At 43.1% G+C, this 19,490-nt stretch overlaps 1 protein-coding gene and 1 long non-coding RNA gene across 8 annotated transcripts; both read right to left on the bottom strand.

Moving 5' to 3' along the window:
* Positions 1–5,354: 5,354 nt before the first annotated feature.
* Positions 5,355–10,285, bottom strand: LOC136464629 (uncharacterized). Of its 5 annotated transcripts, none has more exons than XR_010761220.1 (4): positions 7,701–10,285; positions 6,521–7,625; positions 5,796–5,945; positions 5,355–5,686 (listed from the first exon to the last, which is right to left on the bottom strand). It is a non-coding gene; the product is annotated as an uncharacterized lncRNA (long non-coding RNA). The 5 variants fall into 5 exon arrangements; XR_010761219.1 differs by having other exon boundaries at positions 5,796–6,631; positions 7,535–7,625; XR_010761218.1 differs by having other exon boundaries at positions 5,791–7,625.
* Positions 10,286–11,518: 1,233 nt separating this feature from the next.
* Positions 11,519–19,306, bottom strand: LOC136464628 (LRR receptor-like serine/threonine-protein kinase ER2). 3 transcript variants are annotated; one of them, XR_010761216.1, is made up of 28 exons: positions 19,073–19,306; positions 18,279–18,420; positions 18,115–18,186; positions 17,953–18,024; positions 17,608–17,679; positions 17,444–17,515; positions 17,308–17,379; positions 17,028–17,099; positions 16,870–16,941; positions 16,722–16,790; positions 16,559–16,630; positions 16,386–16,457; positions 16,160–16,231; positions 16,011–16,082; positions 15,845–15,916; positions 15,689–15,760; positions 15,485–15,556; positions 15,332–15,403; positions 15,184–15,255; positions 14,975–15,046; positions 14,748–14,816; positions 14,592–14,663; positions 14,422–14,507; positions 14,211–14,339; positions 13,621–13,986; positions 12,979–13,352; positions 11,922–12,430; positions 11,519–11,801 (listed from the first exon to the last, which is right to left on the bottom strand). XR_010761216.1 is itself a non-coding variant. In XM_066463582.1 (27 exons), the coding sequence occupies exons 1-27, from the start codon at positions 19,179–19,181 to the stop codon at positions 12,062–12,064; spliced, it is 3,009 nt and encodes a 1,002-aa protein (XP_066319679.1). In that variant the 5' UTR covers positions 19,182–19,306; the 3' UTR covers positions 11,821–12,061. The 3 variants fall into 3 exon arrangements, 2 of the variants coding, with proteins under 2 accessions (XP_066319679.1, XP_066319680.1); XM_066463582.1 differs by lacking the exon at positions 11,519–11,801 and having other exon boundaries at positions 11,821–12,430; XM_066463583.1 differs by lacking the exon at positions 11,519–11,801 and having other exon boundaries at positions 11,821–12,430; positions 12,979–13,349.
* Positions 19,307–19,490: the final 184 nt, after the last annotated feature.

Raw genomic sequence — 19,490 nt, 5'->3', positions numbered from 1 at the left:
AGATCCATTTTATCCCACACCTTTTTTTTGGTGGTAAGGTTTATAAACTTTTTTTTGCGGGTATAGAAACTCGTATTCATTCGGGTTTACTCAAACTGATGTTCTTTTAGTGGTTAGCAGATCACGCTGTCAACAAGTGTCCTTTGTAGTATTTAAAGCCTTATACTCCATCTGTCTCTGTCCCAAAATAGAAGTCGTTCTCACTTCTCGAGAAGTCAGTTTTTTTTTTTAACTTTGACCAATTATATATAAAAAATATTAATATTTATAATATATAATTAATATCATTAGATAGATATTAAATATACTTTCATAATAAATTTATTTAGAGATATAAGGGTTGCACGTATTTTCTATAAACCTAGTCAAAGTTGAGAAAGTTTAACCTGCACGTATCCTATAACGACTTTTATTGTGGGACGGAGAGAGTGTGCAGGTGTTCTTTTTTATGTTTTTGTAATTGTATAATTTTCAAGCTTCTAGGGACGGCGAATGATCCAAGGATGAAGATGACTAGACTGGTCTTCGATGTACGCTTATTTTAGGTATCCATCTGTTTGTGTCAGCCGTTATTTTTAATAAATATTGGATCTGAGGAACTCTTTTGATGATTTTTTTAAATAATATTTTTTAAAAGACTAATTGCAAATCTAGCATTTGATTGTAAGAATTGTAAATATAGTATACTGTCGGCTTCTGGCTAGCCGATAGGGCCCTATCAGCATCTGGTGGGCCAACAGGTGACTGTTGGCGACCCAGCAGCTGACTAGGTACGTGACTAAACCAGACAAGCCATCCCAGTGGACCCATATCGGCCCGACAGGCTTGTCGACACCTGTTGGCCAATAGGTCCAGCCGACGGCGCGTAAAATATCTAACCGATTATCTTCTCCCTAGCTCTCTCTTTCTCTCTCTCGCTCACTCTTTCTCTCTCTCGGACGCCACTTCTCCTCCGCCGCATGGGTGGCTTGGGCTCGCCGTCGGCCGCCGGATCCGGCGGAGGGCTTGCCGCCGCCAGCCCTTGGAGTTCTCAGGCACGTTTTTTCTTTTCTTTTTTTGTTAGTTTAGTTTATTAGTTTAGTTAGGTTTTGGTAGTTTAGTTAGATTTTGTTAGTTTATTTTATTAGCTAGATTTAGTTTTAGGAGTACTTTTAGTTTTAGGGTTAGGTTAACTTTTAGGGTTAGTTATTAGTTTTTTCCTGTTTAGGGTTAGTTAGTTTAGTTAATAAATTTTCTTCTAGGGTAGGGTTAGTTATTAGTTTTTTTCTAGTTTTAGGGTTAGTATTTGATTAGTTATTAGTTTTGGTTCTAGTTGTAGATTAGGGTTAATTTTAGGGTATAAATTTTAAGGGTATCTCAATTAACTTACACGATATTTTGCACTATGCGAACAAGAATGTCGACCGATTTAGTCCCTTCTAGAAATTACTATGGCAACGGTGAAATCAGATATGGGGACAGCGGGGTAGACCTTACCGAGTTCCAGTTGTTTGACATAGAATTGAATTCGCCACTAGATTATAGCCAGAAACAAGTTTTAGCCTGGCTACATGAGCACTTAGGTGTTCCGTCCACCTAGCACCATTTTAGGATTAGTATGTTGGTGCCTAAAAAGCGGGAGAATGGATAGAGATGGGAGCTGTACGAGGCCAGTAACACGAAGAAGTGGCATTTTCTTGTGTCCAAGGCATTGGAGCATCGCTATGCCAACATCATGCTTGTTGAGTTCTTGGATGGTGCCATGCAGGGTGAGAGTAGCAACACACGTGCAGCAAAGGAGAACTTAGAATCGACAATTACTGAGCAGACCTATGTTTGCGATCCTCAAGCGGTTGAGAACACATCAGAGGGTGGACAAGCGGAAGAGTATGGTCCTTCCATGGAATTTGACCTGGGTGAGGAGGACGAAAGAATCATCGAATAGATGGAGGCTGACGATGCGGAGCACGTCGCCTTTGTGGATGAATTCGCTAGCAGGAGGTTCGATGACGAGACCGACATCCCTCAGGACTAGGTTCACATCGCACCTGATGCCATGACGGTCGATGATGGTCATCATTTTTAGTGGGAGTACCCAAGGATTGAGGTGAGACAAGAGCAGATGTTTAATGACAAGGTTCATATGCAACATGTTGTTTGGCGATAGATTTTTTTTAAAAAGGAGACGGTTTATGGTGGTCATTTCTAACCCACAATAGAACGTTAAGGCTGTCCGCACTCGTCGACCTCTATTTTCATATCTAAAAAGGAATATTCTATCCTAGTCATCGAGATTCTCTACTCTATACTCATTCATTCTGCACTCGTATTACCTCTATTCCATACTCTACACCCACTATTCCATATTTTATTTCTCTCTCTCACCTTTCTCTCTCTCCCCAGCTCTCTTTCTCTCTCTCGCAGGAACCTCGGGAGGCATTTAGCGGCCGGCAGCGCAGCCTCCATGGATAGCGGCCCGCGCGCGGACCGCTACCGTCGCGTGCCGCATGCAGGTGCGCGGTGCGCGCGATACAGGCGCTGCTGCGCGTTTGCAGGCCTGTTTCCAGGTCGCGGTGCGGACAGCCTAAGTGCGTCACCCCCGAGTTGTTGATCGCGTGCCCGACAGTCGCATTGACAACTGGGCCGCCGACTTCCCTGTTGGACGAGCCGCGACCCGTCAGGCTCTTACCAAGCGCGCGACCGCAGCCCCACGCCGCTACCCAGCCACACGTGCACGACTCCAGCCACACGCCGAGATCCACTTCCGACCAGCCTTGCATGACCCCAGCCCCACGCCAAGATCCACTTCCGACCAACCTGACGTCAGTCTGACATTAAACCAAAAAACCAAAACATTTTCTTTCAACTGGTATAACTTTTAAATGTTATATTTATTTTTAATTCCGTCTGCACCGGTTGTTCTATGTGATGAGACGAACAAAACTAAACCTCACTTGCATATGTTTTGATGAATTTTATTTTAATAGCAATTTATGTGTAATACGTGCTAGCAGATTTATCAAAAAGGTATTAACATGTAATACTAAAGTTGCTACTACAAAAATATACTAAAGTTGTCACATAGTATACACAAGCTCAGGGCAAAAATATTAAAAAGGAATTACTACTGTGTAATACTAAAATTGCTACTCCAAAAATATACTAAAGTTGTTATATAAGTATGCACAAGCGCAGGGGTGGGGGCAAAAAATATGGAGTTAGTACCACGCTGGTGGTGGTGGTGGGGGGGGGGGATTATTAAAGTAAGCATGGTATACTTGCCAACCCACGGGCAAATTATTACACAACTAGCTCAAATCTGCTCATCCGCTCGAATCTGTCGGCAGCCACCCCCACTCCATCGATCCAAATCTGCTCTTCTCCGCAGATTGGCCGCTCATCTTCGCACTAAAACACATGAATGCAGAAATGAAATATAAAACTGAAACCAAAATAATTAGAAACTGACTTAAATTTACAACTATAAAACTAAAATTACTAGAAAATAAGACTGAAATTGACAACCACAAAAAAACTAAAACTGAAAAAAAGTGAGAGTTGCTACCGTGTAATACTAAAGTTGCTACAACAGAAATATACTAAAGCTATTACATAGTATGCACAAGCGGAAGGGCAAAAATATCAAAGGAGTTACTACCGTGTGATACTATAGTTGTACAACTGTTATACAACTAGCTCAAGACAAGCCATAGCCTAGGAGGCAAAAAACAAGAGAAGTCATAGCCTAGGAGGCAAATTATTAGAACAAGTATTGCATAAGCTCCCAACTTTAGGGGTGGCAATTTATTATACAAACTCATTGCAGGAGCCAGGAAACATGCCAAGCTGCCAACCAGGGGCATTTATTAAAAACGAGAGTAGCGGCCTAAAACAAGATAAGGTACAGCCTTAGGGATAAATTATTAGAACATGTATTGCATAAGCTGCCAACTTGGGGCAAGTTATTATACAACTCATTAAAGGAGCTAAAAAACATGACTAACTGCCAACTCGAGGCCATTTATTAAAAATGAGAGTAGTGGCCCCAAACAAGACAAGTTGTAGCCTGAGGGACAAATTATTAGAACAAGCATTGCATAAGTTGCCAACTAAGGTCAAGTTATTATACAACCTATTGTGGGAGCAGGGAAACATGACAAGCTATCAATATTAGTTGCGACCCCCTATTCCCAACCCAAGTGGTGACCCCTAATCCAGTATTTGTTGTGGCCGCTAATTCCAACACAATCCATGGACCTTAATCCCAATACTTATCACGACCCCTAGTCCCAACCCAAGCTATAGATGTATCAACTTGTGTATGAAGCCCTAGATGTATCAACTTGTGTAGATGATGTAGCAACTTATAATGAATTCCTAGTAGCAAGTTTATATAGAAATTTTATAATAACAAGTTTCAAACTAGGAACCTTTGCAGCGATCATAGTTCGTAACAAGGCTACTGACCCTGATCACCATACTTGCTGCAACCCCTAATCCCAACCGAAGCTATGACCCCTAATCGCAACCCACGCTGTGAACCCTAATCACAACCCACACTGTGACCCCTAATCCAATCTCAACCCACGCTGCGATCCCTAATCGCAACCTACGCTGCGACCCCTAATCAATTGGGGGCAACAATACTTATCCGTTCAGCAAGTACGTTTAAACTATGTAAGTGTGACAAATTTTTGAGTATGTACCAAGTTATGTTTTGAGCAACTGTCAAGTTATAGTTTGACCAAGTGGCAAGTTATGATTTAGAGAGTGGGTTTTGCAAAGATACTTGGAGATGCTCTTATAGAGAGAGTAGTAAGTGTGTTGTTTTCTTGCAGGTGTCTTCAGATGTAAAGGCTGTGGAGGCCCTCGGCCCTCCATGTTTGAATCCTAATCAATAAAAGGACTGGCATGAGCACCTGATCTCTTTTAGTAGCGATAAAACTTTATAATACTGCATCAATCTTTCATGTGGCTGTCGACGTGTACACTCATAACTCATAAATAAAAGTAATCTCTATCTATTTCACAAATCTCTCCGTGGCAGCAGGTTTTATTAAGATTCTGCGGCAAGGGTTCAGTTGCCATTTGCTAAACCGTAGTATATATAGATCAGATAGATAAAAGTATAAACAGAATTCCAGTGGTTCCCTGCAATGCAAATTGATCTCGAATGAAACACAGAGAAAATGGATGGAAGACAGAAAATGAAGCAACAGGTTAAATATACATGATCAACTCGCAAGGAACAAAAAAAAAAAAAATTATGCAAACAACAACTAGCCCAGAAACTGTGAATGTGAACCAACAGTAATATGATTGGGACTGCACGGATGAGCTTGAACACAAACATGGTCACAATCCAGGTTTAAAAAGGTACTCTTCCTCTTGCACCACGAGACCATATGGTACCATATATATACAGGTGATCATGCTACTCTTGTTCGCATAGTTAATTGCTATAAAAATAAAATACATATATACTAACAGGAGTGAATACTAACAAACATTAGAACCTTCACTTGGACGAAGGTAGAACATTATCTATAATTAGTTGTTGCAAATATGACACATTGATGTAGAAGGTAGCTAGTCCAGTAGGTTCACAGGCAGTCGGTATTTTCCCTTCTTCTCAATCACACTGGGACCATGGAAAATAATCTCTGGAAAGATCAAGGAAGTAGAAGTTTTATCTTGTTGCCTGGTCCTAAAGATGAAAAACAAAAACTACATTGTAAATGATTGCTGAAAAAGAACGATTACAAAATTAAAAACAAGGCATATACAAAACATTGATCAATATTTGGTCACCTTACTTTGCACTTTTTTCTTTCATCAAAATAGTCTTCCAATCAATTTCATTTGATGGACTAGTCAACCATTGAAAAAGAATCTACCTCCTCAAGATTTAATTCATTGGAACCAATAAACTCAGGGATCCTCTCACCATCAAAGTACTCGATTGCCTTGAGAGTAAACTGAACCGCTTAAATAGCTACCAAAAACTAAAACTGAAATCGACAACCAAAAAATAAAACTGAAATTGACAAAAAGAAACCAAAAACTAAAGTAGACACAATGAAAAGCAAAAAACTGAAACACAATACTAAAACTGAAATTGATAACCAAAAAATAAGACTGAAATTGACAAATAGAAACTACTAAAGTAGACACAATGAAAAACAAAAAAAAAATGAAACATGAAACTCAACATTAAAAAATAATGTCTCCTCAGATTTAATTCATTGGGATCAACAAACTCAAGCATCCTCTCACCATCAAAGTACTCGATTGCCTTGAGAGTAAACTGGACCACTGAAATAGCTACCAAAAATTAAAACTAAAATTGACAACAAGAAAATTAAACTGAAATTGACAGAAAAAAAAAAAGAAAACTAAAGTACACACAATGAAAAGCAAAAAACTAAAACATAATACTAAAACTAAAATTGATAACCAGAAAATAAGACTGAAATTGACAAATAGAAACTAAAAACTAAAGTAGACAAAATGAAAAACAAAAAAAAAACATAAAACTCACCATTGAAAAATAATCTGCCACCTTAGATTTAATTCATTTGGACCAACAAACTCAGGCAACCTCTCACCATCAAAGTACCCGATTGCCTTGAGAACTGAACAACTGAAATAGCTACCAAAAACTAAAACTGAAATTGACAAATAGAAACTAAAAACTAAAGTAGACACAATGAAAACAAAAAACTGAAACATAGTACTGAAACTACCGTTTACTAGAATTGATTCCATGCCGATTGTTCACTATGCCTTGCTATCTTTGGTTATGTAGCGAATTGGGTGCCTGGTTTTGTTCTTTTTTGTGTGTGTGAAAATCCTGACCACAAGCAATCTGTTCCTAAAGCAGTAATGATAGTAGTAGTGAATCTCTTTTTGGCATATCCGCATATGGCAAGCTTCGATTCAATTCTTCCTTATTCACTATTGGTCCTACATACTCATTTATCCATGTGTACTTATCTGTTATTTTTCTATAGACAGTTTAGAACAAATTGCCTGACGATAGTTTCAATAAAACACAATCAATTTGCTTTAGAAGGTCAATGTACATTGGCGGTTGTCAAATGACATGGTATAAAAAAAATTTGGTAATCCTTTTTATCAAAAAAAAAATCGGGTGGTCTTTTTTATTAGATTCTGGGAGGCTCATGTTATCCGTAGTCTTTCAAACTATGTGCACATGCGTGGGTTAGATATGTTCCTAATAGAAAAGCACACAGATTAAAACATTCAAATAAGCAGTAATGATTGTTCTATCATTTACATCTAACATGCCACAAATAGGATAAATAAGTTGCTATAAGATACATCCTAACTCAAACAAATTAGATTGTACAGATATGGTCCTATATATATACATATACATCATGCTAACAATAGAACCCTACAATGTTGCTTCATCCACATAAGTAGGCGCAAACCCAAAATCGCAAACTCTATGTGTCGCAAATGCAACTTAAAAACATACAGCACGAATGGGGGCAGGAAGGAGCAGTGATAGTGTTTGGGTTGTACTCACATCGGACGTCGATGGAGGAAGCCGCGGTTGGTGGATGGAGGAAGAAGGTGCGATTGAGCTATACGGCGGTTGAAGGAGCTGCGGATGGCCACTGCAGCAGCCACAACCCAGTCGGATGAAAGCCGGGGGAGCAACAATTGGGACTGGTGACTAAGAGAGAGGATACCTTAGAGTACAACCAGAGCACTTGCATCGTCTCAGCCGTCACAAGCTGCCGCCGACTCGTCTTCCGACAGGGACGTAGTGGCGGACCCAACTCAAAAATAGAGGTAGGGCAAACTTCTAGATTGCAAAATTTTGGCTAAAAACAACAACAAGGATATCATGAATAAAAGTTGTAGATTTGTATATCAAATACCCATGTACGTTTACACATGGACCTGGATCCAGTGCAGTTGCTATAGCGACTGTAACTTCAGCAGTCCCACCATCCTGATCGTCCATAGCGAATCGTAGGGCAAAGCATGGATGGAAATCCTATCCACTTTACTAGTCTCGATGCCTATCTTCTCTGCTATTTTGGAGAGAAAATCAGAAGTTTGGCGCCATTTTTTCTGTTTTTTCGGAACGGAGCCAAGGCGATCGCGAGGGAGGCCAGAGAGTGGCCTCGCCATGGAACCTCCGGGGCCGCCTCCGCCATGGGTGCGCCCTGTCGGACCTGCCTTGCCTTCTCCTCCGTCTCTTGTCCCAGCGCCTGCCCCCGCGAAGCATGAAGGCGTCATCGCGGCTGCCGGCACTGCGCGTGCTGGAGCTGCTGTCCTCCCGTGCTCTCATTCCATCGGTCGTGGAGGCACCAAGGTGTCCGCGCCGGCGCCAAAGAAGACAGGCGTGATGAAGAGAGCCAGTGATGTTCAGCCTCCCCAAGCTCCTCTACGATCTGCAGCAGCACCGAGGACGCCGACGAGTGCTGAAGAAGCCATAGATGCCGTTGCAATGGATGACGTCCAGCAGCTGCTCGAGGAATCGCCTACAAGGTTTGTGCTCGTCTTGTTGTTAGCCTTGTTAGTTATTAGCTTCTCCATAGTTGAAGTTCTACTGCAAATGAGCAAATGTTGTTGGTCATGTTCTGAATGCATTATTTATAATTGCAGAGTTGCTGCAATTCCTTTTTGGATCCCACATATTGGTATGACATTTAGCAGTTTCGATGAAGCTTGGGACTTTTGGGTTACATATGGTGGCCGGATTGGTTTTGATGTTCGAAAGTGTTACACAAACACAAGTACTCTTGATGGATTGGTAACATCGAGTAGGTTCGTTTGTTCAAATGAGGGTTCTCGGGGTGAAAATAAAAGGTTCTGTGTCAGCAAGCGTAATCGAGCTCATACTAGAACAGGCTGTAAAGTTCGCATGGGCATTACTTTTGAAAGAGAAAATAGGACTTACAAGGTACATGACTTGTTTATTGAGCACAACCACATTCTCCAAACTGCTCAAACTAGTCATTTGATGCCGTCATAGAGAAACATTGGCTTCTATTGGGTGATACAAGTTTTTGTATATGAAATGGAAAAGAGAACCTTCTTATGTGCAAAAGGTTCCCCATTAATCATACTCTCTTTTGTGGATGGAAGGCTGCTGATGGTTGATGCAAGCTTTTGTATATGAAATTAGAAATAGAGAACCTTGGTGTATAGAAAAGGATCTCAGTTTAGCATGTCTTTTGTATATGCAAGTTTTTTTGTATTAAGCAATCAAATTGTAGCAAACACATGCAGCTTTGTTCTATTTAATTGGATTATAAGATGTATGTATTCTCTTCTCTTCTCTTTATAATTTCTTCTAAAAGAAACAGAGTCTAACAGCAGGACAGGCATGGGGAGGGAAGGAGAAGAAACTATGGCTTTGATCCTAGCCATCCGTGGCTTTTTGAATGGGTCAGATGCAGCTACTGCATATCTTGCAGTAGCAGTTGTAACTGCACTGGATCCAGGTCCGAGATGTCTTGTATTTTTCATCCTTTTTTTTTCTTTTATTTAGAGAGAGTTCTTGTTAGGACACTCTCAACTCATTAACTAGTACAGGTAGTTTTTCATCCTTTCTAAATTCTGAAGAGCACACAAAAAACTAAAGCTTTTGTTCACTAAATTTGCTTTTTTTGCGGGCTGACTCTGGAAAACCGGGAGAGAGAAGAGGGGATAGTGGGGCATTAACTAGTGCAGGCAGGGTACGATGGCTCACTTTGCACCTTGGCCAAGAGGCAGTTGCTCTCTTCGATAGTGACCGCGCGCCGGTCGATCGTCGCTGCCGCGGTTGCCAGCATGCCGCACGCAGGTGCAGCCCGCAGCCGCAGAGGCATGCACCCACCAATAGCGCAGCGGAGGCGCGCCGCAACTGGCCGCAACGCAGGTGCAGAGCTGCCCGCCGAGGGCCGGCGGCCAAGGCACTGCTGGGCTATCGGGAGTCCAGGAGGGAGAGCGTCGCCGCCGCCTACGGTGCGCGACTGCGCGGTGTCGTGCGCCTTCGGGCTTTGCCTCATCGTCGGAGAGCTGCGCCGCTGCCGCTCTCGTCTCGTGTATCGTCGTCGACCGCATGGAACTGAAAGTCCCGGGGACAGAGCACCGCCGGGGGTCAGGACTTCAGGTCTGGCCGGAGGAGAGCTACCTCGCCCTATAGGTCGGTCGCCTATGCCGACGACGCCGGGTTCGCCGGCCGGCTGCGCTGCCGACGGAAAGGAGGCTGCTGAGCTGCGGGGTTTTTTTTTTTCAGATAGGCCGCACGAAGGCGTGGGACATTATTGGGCCGGGCTCGTCTCGGAGGCGTCGCGCGGTCGTGACCGAGCGCGACCGGTTGGCGTTCCCTGTCGGCGCACGACTGCCCTGTCGGCCTTCCACGGGCCGACTGGTCTTGTCCAGTGATCCCATCGGTGCCGACAGGCCTATTCGCTAGGCGACAGGTATCCTATCGGCCGTAGCCGTTATATGTGAATTTTTTTATACAACAGCTTCTAGATTTGTCATTAATCATTACAAAAATATTATTTAAAAAATCCTCTTTTGATTGGTTTTAGAGGGGGGTGGTTCTCTTAGAGTGACACCAACATCATTAACCAACGAGATAAAAAAACATCATTAACCAAGGAGCGACATCCGATCCTGCTCACGTCCCACTAGTCTGACTACCAGCGTAGGCATTCTTTCCATTTTTGTTGTTGCTAAGGGAGTAACTGAAAATGATTTTTTTTCCATCCTAATCCATATCAAGTGCTTGCTTAGCAAGAGATTATCAACGATTCCTTTTATCCTTTACCTGAAGGGAGAGCTCTTCAAAGGCGTGCAGTGCAGGCAGCTAGAAGGAACAGGGGAGCGAGAACAGCGCTCTCTTTCAGTGGCTGGGGCCTGGCGCCTGGCCAGCCTGGGACCTCGGCTCGGTGACGTGACGGTACCGCGGCACGCCGCAGGAAGCAAAAGCCTCTGAACCGTCGGTCACTCTCACTCGTGCCTGCCGCTGCGGCGCTCCCTCACCGGTCACCACTGACCCTGACCGGTTACCACCATCAAAATCACCACGAAAACGCATGAAAAGCTGCGTGCGCCAGACCCTTTCCCTCGACACGACACGGGAGGCAGCGCTCCCCCAGCTCGGCCCGTCGCCCCTCGCCCGCGAGCGGCGAGCCGCGACTCCGCTCCACTCCAGTCGTGGCGTTTGTGCCCAGCCCGTGTCGCGGGTCACGAGGAACTCGATCGCCTCTCGGGTGGGTCTCGGCACCTCGGCTCTTGGCTGTTGTCCAGTTGCCCACCATGGGCGCCATGCCAGGCCAGGCGAGTCGGCAGAGGCTTTGGTGGCGCCATGCCAATGCCATCACCTCGCTGTTGCGGTTGTCCCCCATCAATCATTCGAACGGACACAGGGCCCTACGGCCCCTACCGGAGTAGTAAATTTGTACCCATCCCTACACTCCATGAGACACTGCGACAGGCCTCCATGCATGGGCATGGCCTTGGCCTCGGTCCCCATTCCCCACGGACTCAAAAGGGAAAACCGGGAAGCAAGAGAATTTTTTACAGCAGCAGTTGTTACTGGTAACCAACTAACCATGCACGGCAGGGTAGTTGCCGGTGCTAACACAAGCGACAGTGCAGTGCAGTGCAGCAGTGGCCTGGGAATCCCAGTGGCATGATCCAGGAGTAGGAAGCCCAGGATTTGGAGCCAGGATAGCGTAACAGTAACACTGCCCAGATGATCTCCAGCCAACCTTAAACAGTGCTCTGATTGAGCAGAGCATAACCGTCCCAGATGAATAACAGATTAAGTCAGTAAAAGCAACCTGCACATAAACCCATTCCTTTAGTTGCACTTCGATTTTCCCAGCAAAACTCTATTTTAGTATACTTCACACAATCCCAAACCACAGGGGAAAAAGATGTGAAATAACGGAGAAAAATACCTAGTGCCTAGTGGTGTCTCAAGGAGAAGGCAGCATATTTACAGAGACTCACAGGGCGCCAGATACCTCTTGTGAATTTGTAACCAAAATGCTGCAAACTGCAGGTTTAACTCATTGAGACCATCAGACAGACGATCGATCTACTCTGTGCTCCGCGATATCACCTCGCCAAACTTCATGAAGAGCTCAGCGTCGGACGCACTCGATGAATTGGCGCAGGAGAGCGCGCTGCTGCCTCGTAGGCCGACATACTCACTGACGTAGCTCGGAGCGGTGGATGACTTCTCCGACACCTGTGGTTGTGCCTGCTTCGGGAGCGCGCCTGGGCAGACTAGGCTGTCCAGGAGGCACGCGACCTCATGCATGGTTGGTCGATCCGACGGCTGCCTCTTGCTGCAAAGGAGTGCCAATTGGAACACCTTCTTGACCTCGCCTAGATCTTTGCACGTGTCGGTGATGTCTTGGTCGACCATCTCCATGACCGTGTTCTCTGCGGCTTTGGATAGGATCTGGAGGTAGCAGGTAGCAAATGAGGACAGCAACTTCGATTAGTTCAGCAAGTTACAAATACAAACATTCCTAGACAGAAGCGTTATTTCCCTGTGCCACCAATACATCCAAGAAAGGCAGTATTAGTTCAACTTTGGGATTTTATTTTAAAAAGACTAAGGACGAAAGAAGTTAACAACATTACATATCAACGATCTGTCAAAAAGTAAAAGTCAGCTACAAATATCGTGATAATAGTGTGCGGCATGTAAAATTTTCAGGCGCATGATTGAAGGCAGGGGACAAGTATGGCAGGCTTTATGGGACACTGGCAAGTTATAATTGAACTTTCACCAGCCATACAATGAATCACACCACCACAGTGAGCACAGATCTATTCACATGATGGGTTTCATGTTGCTGGTCCCCTCGGATGGAACCAGATCTAATGCACATGATTGAGTACATATTGAGCCATAAAATCCAAAGGTATATATATGTGAAGTGGAACTACGAAAAAAAAACAAGTAAATTATTGGAAAAGTAAAAAGATACATGAAATAGTTACCAAGTGATGAAGATTGCACTCATCGTCCACAGGCTTTTTGCCAGTAAGCAACTCCAACAAGACAATGCCGTAGCTGTATACATCCGATTTCTCGTTGAGCCGGGATGTTCGTGCATACTCAGGGTCAATGTAGCCAATGGTGCCCATCACGTATGTTGATGTGTGCGTCTTCGATACACACAAGCTCTTGGCAATACCAAAGTCAGCAAGATGAGCCTCATAATCTTTGTCTAGGAGGATATTCTTTGACTTCACATCCCTGTGAATTATTCGCGGACTGCATTCATGGTGAAGATAAGCAAGGCCATGAGCAGCACCAAGAGCAATCTTGAGGCGAGCCTCCCAATCGAGTTTCTTTTTCTTCGATGAAGCTGCTAAAATTAACAAAAATGTACCAATTAGAACCATTTGCAGGAAGTTTACGAGATTGTCTTGTTAATGCATTGAAATACCCTAAGCAAAGGAACAGTGACAATATCCAGACATCTTTATAGGAAAGTGACCAGTAGGTGCTTGCTGGGGGATGAACATGTGAAAGCTAACACAAGTGAAAAAGAGACTCGTCCTCTAAATACTATGCGCTTTGCCAAAAATGGTGCTATATGCAGCCTTACTCCCAAATGTAATCTGCATTTCACTCACCATGTAAAATGTCCCAGAGGCTGCCATTTTCCAAGTAATCATAGAAAAGAAGATTCCCAGAAGGTGACAGGGAGTACCCCTGAAGGCTTACAAGATTCCGGTGTTTGATGCTTCCAACAGTCTCAAGTTCAGTCTCAAATTCCTTCAAGCTCTGGGGGTAGTGAGCATATAGCTTTTTAATCGCAATCGGCTTGCAGTTCTTCAGATCACATCTGTAGACTGTACTTGAGGCTCCGTAACCAATAATGTATTTTTCGCTCAAATTTTCAGTCATCCTCATTATATCATCATATACATGGAGGGCCATGTTCATGTGGAGGATCACAAGCTTGGGAGGAACGTTGCTTGATGCTGCAGCAAGGTTATCTGTCACAGTGAATTAGTAATATTATTTAATTAAGAGCCATACAAGTCACATAAATTGTCAGCACATCTGAATTTTCAACTCGGGAGACAAGAAAGAAAACTGTTTGGGACAAAATGATTTGAAACTTCCAATATGACTAATATTAACAGTTACAAAATAGCTATTAGTTTTTGTTTGTTTGTTTGTTTTTTGCAACAGATGGGAAACCAAAAAGATGTATCACCTGGTTTGTTTACAGAGACATCTTTGAGCACTGGTGAATTCTGTGGCCAGCAAACAGCTACTAGGATAACCAGCAGAATAACAAGCCCTACGACACCAATACCAATAAATGCAGACTTTGAGGTAGAGGCTGCAAACGAAAAAAGACGGGATGGTTTATTAGTGATGTATTTATGCTCAGAGCAACTTAATGAAGGTAACAATGTGCATACATCTCTTCATTCGCTCAGCACTGGCTAACTGTGTGCATGAAGAAGAGCGAAGCCAATAGCCACAAAGTCCAGGGTTACCCAAGAAACTGGAAAGTTAAGATATAAATATGGATTGGTAAACAAAAACATTACAAAGGAATCATTTAATCCCAGAGGACAAAGAGCACCACCTGTCGGGTGAAAATCGTGAGAAGTTGTTGTCTGTAGGTACAATACCATAAAGGTGGTTGTATGATACATTTCTGCAAAAGCGCTCAATAATAAAGGCACCATAAGTGAAAGCCAGACACAGACGGTTTAAATAACTTTTTCAGCTGTTAACTTACAAGATATTGAGACTCAAGCAGTAAGTAAGTGAAGAGACATCTCCAATAATATTATTGCTTTCTAATTTTCTGAAAGGACAAAAAAAAGTATAAAGATCAGCCTGCAATAATTGGCACAGAATGCACAGAATACACCATTAATATGCAGTCCATTGCTTAAAGCTTTTTACTGTACTTTATCGTTTTATCAGTTTTGAAATGATATCAGAGGAAACATGTACACTTACAACAGTATCAGATTTTGTAGCATCCCAACCTCTTGAGGAATCAGGCCACGGAGGTGGTTGTAGGACAAATCACTGAAATGAAATAAAATGTGTCAACGTTACTTGCATAAGAAGGGATCAACATAGTAGAATATTCTTTCATTATAAAAAAAAAACTAAAAAAACAAACTAGTAGAGATTTTAGCACTGTTAGGTCAGAAGGTGTTTACATCTCCATGATGCTCCTCAAGTTCCCAAATTCAGTAGGAATGTGTCCACCCACATTATTTTTGCTTAAGTTACTGCAGGAATTACAGTGATATCAAATCATGACATCATTCAAACATTTGCATTAAAATGATAGGTTATAAGACTTACAGCCTCAAAAGATGCTCTAGTTTCCCAATAGCTGAGGGAATTGAACCAGTGATCATGTTACAGGATAAGTCCCTACAGATATCTTAATGTACGATATCATAGCACCCAAAGCAATTACTTGAAAACAATGACCGATTAGCTGCTGGAACTTACAGTGTGTCTAAATTTCTCATTCTTGCTACCTCAATTGGAAGTGCTCCACTGAGATGATTTGATGACAGATTCCTAAAAGGTATGGATGAGTACAAATTATTAAGTGATATGATCAGATCTGTACTATTATATAGTGGCAGCCTAGTTGATCAATTAAAAATACAATTTAAACAAGAAAATATTAGGAATCACCAAACCGCTTACAGATAAGTCAGACTCTCGAGCTTGTGAAATGAACGTGGGATGGTTCCATTCAATTTATTGTCATAAGCATTGCTGTTGCAAGAGCCAGAAGGTTATGTATCATGTATCGAACCGCCAAAGATGCCATAAAACTTCAGGAGAACAGATGGAACTTACAAACTAATGAGATTTGCACATGAACTTAAATTCTCAGGGATAGGTCCTATAAGGTTGTTGTTTGCAAGGTTCCTGTGAATAATAAGTGACAAGCGACATTGACAAACATCTAAATTAGCATTCCGTAAGCATCATATGTAACAAATATGAAAAGAAATATACTTACAATTCAAACAATTCTGTGAGTTTTCCAAGATCAGGAGGAATGAACCCAGTCAACAGATTGTCATTCACTTCCCTGAAACCAGTTGTATTTAAACTGGGAAGAACACTAAACTAACAAGAAGCAAAGTAACATAAAAACTACACCCTTACAGGTAATGCAGTGTCGACATATTACCAAGCTCTGGTGGTATCGATCCAGTTAGCCGGTTGCCTTGCAGGTATCTATCAGCACAACATACTGTGAATGGGCCTTACTTATGATTAAAAAGTTTGATGAAAGCTAGAATTTTTTGTCAGTGCAACTGCGCAGGTAAAATCATCACTCGTGAATCAACTATCAAACAACTGCGTAACAAATAAATAAAAAAGAGCTTACAATTTCTCAGTGTATGTCAAGTTGCCCAGTATAGACGGTACTGGGCCAGATAGCTCATTGAAACTCAGATCCCTGGATCATTACAAAGTAAAAAAGAAAAGAAAAGAAAGTCCATTAGTGCTACTACGTCTGCTTAAAACTCAAGAAACCTTAGAAGCCATAATTTAACTTACAGCACTGCAAGTGCCTGCATAAGGCCAATCACTGATGGTATATGGCCAGAGAACTTGTTCCCTTGCAAAGACCTGATACAGATAATTTACATATTTCAAATCACTGCTTGCAATAATTAAACCAAAAGCATTTCTTTCAATAAATAGGATTACTATCACATACAACGTAGCCACTTGCAGGAAACCAATATTGAATGGGATTTCTCCAGTAAGGTGATTGTTTGACAAATCCCTAAAATACTGAAAGGTCAGGAATGCTCTACAAGTGAAATATTGATCAGCGTTATTCAAAAGGAATAGAATGTACATACAAGACCTGAAAGCTCGTACAGTTCCCTATGGTTTCTGGTATTGTACCCGTCAAGCTATTGTTCTTCACATCACTGAGATAAACACAAATAACATTCTGAATTTAATAAAGGGCATAACTTGCTCCGTGATTATAAACGAAGGGAGGCAATTCACTCACAAGTACCACAGACCAGTTAACTGGCACATATGGGAAGAGAGGCTTCCTTCTAAACTATTGCTTCGCAATCCCCTGCACATGAGAAATTTAGATATGAACGAGTGTGATGAACCAAAAGGTGGCCTCACCCTACATTATGTGTATATATAGTGTAAATATCATAAATAGTTCAAGCTATAAATGACATAAAATTACTTTGTAAGCATTTGCTAGGCTCTTAAACTAGGCAACCGAGGTACTAAACATAAACAAAATTTCGTCCTTCACAAGAAATACTTACAAGTATTGAAGAACCTCATTCCAATATATTAGATTCGGAATTTCACCACTTAGCTTGTTTTGAGCCAAGTCCCTATGGTGCATATCGCATTAGATTAAGCTCAATTAATAACACATAATATGTTATTAGGACTTACAATATCTTCAAATTTGGAAGTTGAGAGAGTGTCGATGGAATCACCCCCACCAGCTTGTTGTTCTTCAAAATCCTATGAAAACAGGAAACAGCACCACACATGATGAAACAAGCAGTGAGGATAATTTTGTTTAACCTATACCTGGCATGAAAAATATAACTTACAAGTTCTCAAGGTGCTTCAGCTTGGATATGGAGAATGGTGTGTCTCCTTCTAGATTGTTAGAGGACAAATCCCTGTATCAAAATAGGAGTGCTGTTAGGGAGTATTCGTATAGAAATATAGGGATGGTAATCAAGGACACAAGAAATGTTAATTTAACAAGGAAAAAAACTGCAAAAGAAAAAAAAAAAGGGGGGGGGGGGGGGGGGGGGGGGGGGGGGGGGGGGGGAGGCTAAATATCCAATACTGAGGGGAGTTTACAGTCAAACAAGCCAACGAATAATTGAAACAAAACCATTTTTTTTTTGCAAAAGAAAATGACATAAGCAAAACTGAAACCTACTTACAGAGTTTCAAGCAACGAACAATCACCAATCTCATCAGGGATCTGTCCCGAGAGTCCATTCGACTTCAAATCTCTAAACACAAACCAACATACAGTGGAAAAAAAAAGTTAAGCACAGCTCAGCATCTGACGTTCATATGAGGAAACAATGCAGCATCACTACATTGAGACAACACGTTGTAGACTCCCGATGGCCGGTGAGATTTCACCCTCGAGGTTGAGCCCAGAGAGGTTGCTGCATGGCATACAGGAATGGCATCAGTAACCGCACATCGGCGCTAGCAGTAGAGCGAGAGGCCAGTAGTTTCGCTACAGGAAACTCCTTACAGCGCGGCGACAGCGAAGGTGACGTTGTCGCATAGCACGCCGCGCCACGAGCAGTAGCCCGGTGACGCGCCGTCGCCGGACCAATCGTACAGCGCGTTGCCGCCGTCGCGGAAGGATTTCTTGATCTCCAGCAGTGTTGCCCCTGGATCAGTAAAAGCAGCGGCGTACACGTACGGGCGGCACCAGAAGAAGAAGAATCAATACAAGGAAGTTAAGGAAAAACGGGAGTTCGTTAGGCAAGTAGAAAAAAATGAATATCAACGGAATACAAATTAACACCCAAGGAAGAGAAGAGCATCCAAGCGCACGAAATGGCAGTAAAAACGCATTTTTACACAAAGCAAAGCGCATGAATACCAAATTAAAAAAAACAAACAGAATCACAACAGGCCGCGCTCTAGGATAGGATCGGGGGTGGTGTGCTCGCTAGCTAGCTCGGGTTGCCGGCTTGCCGCGGCACTGCACTGCAGAGACTGCTCCCCCAAGTACAGCAAAGAACAGAAGATGCTACTACGAACAGGAGGCAGGATTAGATTAATCAAGTACTTTACTAATAGGAAAAGGAGCCGGATATAAACAAAGACCACGCCCCCCTAATGCTAAAAGCGGCCGGCATCCTAGCAGCAGCGCTAATAAAATACCAGCACGCAGCACAGCACGAGCAAGCGTAAGCACCCGCGGCCGGCCCCTGAATCCTATCTACCTGCTCTCTCGAGCAGCGCGAAACCCACCGCCCGTAGCGTAAAACCTCAGCGGGAACCGAACCGAAGCACAGCAAGTCGGCGGGAACCAACCGTCGTCGGCGACGGCGGCGGCCGCGAGGAGGAGGAGGGCGGCGAGGGCCCGGAGGAGGCGGGCCATGGCCGCCGCTGAGCCGCGTCGGGGTCGGGGCAGCAGTGGCATTCGCTCGCGAGGCGGGGTGGCGCGGTTTAATGGCACGGGGTTTTTGGTTGGTTTCTCGGGATGCCGAGCCTTGCGCTCTCCTCGTGGGAAGCGTCGGGTTGGCGAGGCGAGGGAGGAGGAGGGGATTTGGGTTCCTGTGCAGTGAAGACAGACAGTGGAAGGGGGCCACGTCCATGTGGTTCACTGCCGCATTGGTCGTCACTTCACTTGGGTAGTGTTTAGTTCCACTTTATTTTGCAAAAATTTTTAAGATTGTATGTCACATCGAATTTTTATACGCATACATAAAATATTAAATATAAATAAAAA

Source organism: Miscanthus floridulus, chromosome 7, assembly GCF_019320115.1.
Source record: "Miscanthus floridulus cultivar M001 chromosome 7, ASM1932011v1, whole genome shotgun sequence".
Lineage (NCBI taxonomy): Eukaryota > Viridiplantae > Streptophyta > Magnoliopsida > Poales > Poaceae > Miscanthus > Miscanthus floridulus.
This window is presented reverse-complemented; position numbering and strand designations above follow the sequence as displayed.